Source organism: Oratosquilla oratoria, chromosome 10 (assembly GCF_046742065.1).
Source record: "Oratosquilla oratoria isolate Oo_2021 chromosome 10, ASM4674206v1, whole genome shotgun sequence".
NCBI lineage: Eukaryota > Metazoa > Arthropoda > Malacostraca > Stomatopoda > Squillidae > Oratosquilla > Oratosquilla oratoria.
In genome coordinates this window covers 34,343,291-34,345,790 of record NC_134786.1, presented here as the reverse complement: position 1 = coordinate 34,345,790, position 2,500 = coordinate 34,343,291, and the positions used below count along the sequence as shown (strand labels likewise).

At 48.2% G+C, this 2,500-nt stretch overlaps 1 protein-coding gene across 1 annotated transcript in view; it reads right to left on the bottom strand.

Annotated features, from left to right (window-relative positions):
- The window catches only part of LOC143028848 (uncharacterized), an 843-nt gene extending 226 nt beyond the window's left edge, over nucleotides 1-617 (bottom strand). Inside the window, exons 1-2 of the mRNA XM_076191210.1 lie at nucleotides 374-617; nucleotides 1-277 (exon numbers count right to left, since the gene is read on the bottom strand). The exon at nucleotides 1-277 is cut by the window's left edge and continues 226 nt beyond it. Coding sequence (XP_076047325.1) covers nucleotides 1-277; nucleotides 374-617 — 521 coding nt within the window. The remainder of the gene's footprint in view (nucleotides 278-373) is intronic.
- Nucleotides 618-2,500: the final 1,883 nt, after the last annotated feature.

Sequence of the window (2,500 nt, the reverse complement as noted above, 5' to 3'; positions counted from 1 at the left end):
GGCAACTCAGATTGTGTTGTTCTTTTGGATGGGTTGAAGGCTCGTTTCTTTGAGGCGAAGGAGGGATCGTTGAGGAGTGCCTTTTGAAGTCTATGTTTTTCCTTCAAAAGAGATTGGATGTGACAGTTGTTATCAAACCAGTTCTGATGTTTTCTGGTAGTGGAACCCACAACGCTAGAGGTGGCGGTGTAAATTGCATCACGGAGACGTGCCCATTCAGTTTCCACATCGGCATTAGGCTCTGTGTTTGGAGGTTGGAGTTTGTTCTCTAGCTCCTCTACCAGTTTTTATTTAACAATGTCATTTTTCAGCTTTGAGACATTTAGTCGCTTTGGGGCTTTGGTGCTTTGTAGCCTCCTGGTTGGTGTGATACGGAGGGTCATCTTGGAGATCAGTAGACGGTGGTCTGTCCAGCATTCCGCTCCACACATGGTCTTCGTAACTCTCACGTCCCGCCTGTCCCTTTGTCTGACAATGACGGAATTGAGTATATGCCAGTGCTTGGAACATGGATGCTCCCATGACGTCTTGTTACGATTTGGAAGACGGAAGACTGTATTGGTGATGAGATCAGGGTGGCGTAGGTTTCCAGAAGGAGATGTCTGTTGCTGTTGCATTTTTCTATACCATGTTTCCCCAGCACTCCCTCCTACGATATATGGTCGCGGTCAACTCGGGCATTAAAGTCTCCAAGAGTTATTAGCTTGTCTATCCTGGGTGGCAGAGATAGTGTCCTTCAAGTCCGCGTAGAATCTGTCTTTCACCACATTGGGATTTGTCATGGTAGAGGCTAATCAGTGTAACATATCTCTTCCTTGGAAGTGAGAGTCAGGCAGTCATCAGCCGGTCGTTGGTCCCCTTAGGGAGAGCTGTCAGTTTGTTGACCAGGTTGGACTTGTTGGCAAAGCCAACACCAGCCTCACGTCGATCATCTTGACCGCAGCCAATCCAAAAGAATGTGAAGCCGGCAGACAGTTCTGTTAGTTGGCCTTAGCCAGCCGAGTCTCACTGAGTTCAGCTATCTACACATTATAGCGGGCAAGCTCGCTGGCAATATGGGCGGTCCGTCTCATGGGTCTGTTGGTTTCAGCACGGTCTTGGAGGGTGCGCACATTCCATGCGCCAAAGGTGATTGCAGTCACCTTGGGTGATGTTGAACTCTTTGTACTTTTCTTACGGCTGGTATGGGATCCCCGCCAACCGCGGCGTGCTGGCAAGGGAAGGATGAGACAGGCAGTCTTTAGGACACATTTTCTAGTCCCTTCCCCATGCTACAGTGGGAAGCAGTGCTGTCCTAAATAGGACTGCTTCGTCGTCCAGGGGGCTGCCGAATTCTAGTGGTGTCTCGTTCTCTGGAAAGCGACCATATGACTTGTGACTACAACTTCCAGTGTGTCCTCACCTGTCGCTTTGCACGTGACCATTGCCGCAGAACTTTGAGTGATGAGGAGGGTTTGTAGAGTGATGAGTGATAGGGATGAAGTCATGACTTGTGCATGAATTTGATTAAAGTAAAGGTTAGTTGCGCGGAGGCGTCAGCCTCACTCTCTCATCCCTGTCCATCTGAATCCGGTGGTACGACATAGTCGAGATGGCCGGAGAAGGGCCGGGATGCAGTGGATGGCCACTAGTGATATTTCTGCCTTTACTGTCCCCTGTTCGCGCTCCATCACATTCAGCTGGGACCGCCTTCCTGTCCATTGAACCAGTCGAGTGGTTTCTTCCGAGCAGTCTGCCGGAACCCGTCTTCACATGCGTAGGCAGATAGTCCCTATAGTTCGTTTGCCGGAGAGCTAGAGGTCTAACCGGCTACCCTCACCTGGATTAGTCCGCCTGCCAAAGCGGTTACCGGGGTGTGGCCGCTAAGCATCCTACAGCTATGGGGAGCCAAAGGTGAGAGCTGAGTGGCAGGTGAGAACCAAGGTAGTCAGAGCTGTCCTGGATAGGACATTTCACTCACTTCCTACAGAAGTGCTATACATTCCTTGAACCCCATACACCCCATATATATATATATATATATATATATATATATATATATATATATATATATATATATATATATATATATATATATATACACCTTCCCTTCAATAAGTAATGAGAAAATGTCAGGAGAGACACTATTTTCATAAACTTACAAAACTTTGTCTTCTTCAAAATGATTGCCTCTCGCATCTACACAGTTCTGCATGCGTCTCTCCCAATCCTAGAAAACCTCTTCAAATTCCTTTTTCAGTAGTCCCTTCAGGTAACTTTCCGATGCCTCTTTCACCTCCTCTGTTGACTGGAATCTAGTTCCTCTGATGCTGTCTTTCATGTGTGGGAATAGGAAGATGTCGCAAGGGGCTCGGTCAGTGCTGTAGGGTGGGTGTTATACCACTTTCATTCCCCTGTCAGCCATCCAGGTGGTCACCAGCGTTGACTTATGGCACGGAGCATTGTCCTGGTGGAACCACCACTGACCACTCTTCCACTGCTGAGGCCTCTTCTTTCTCAT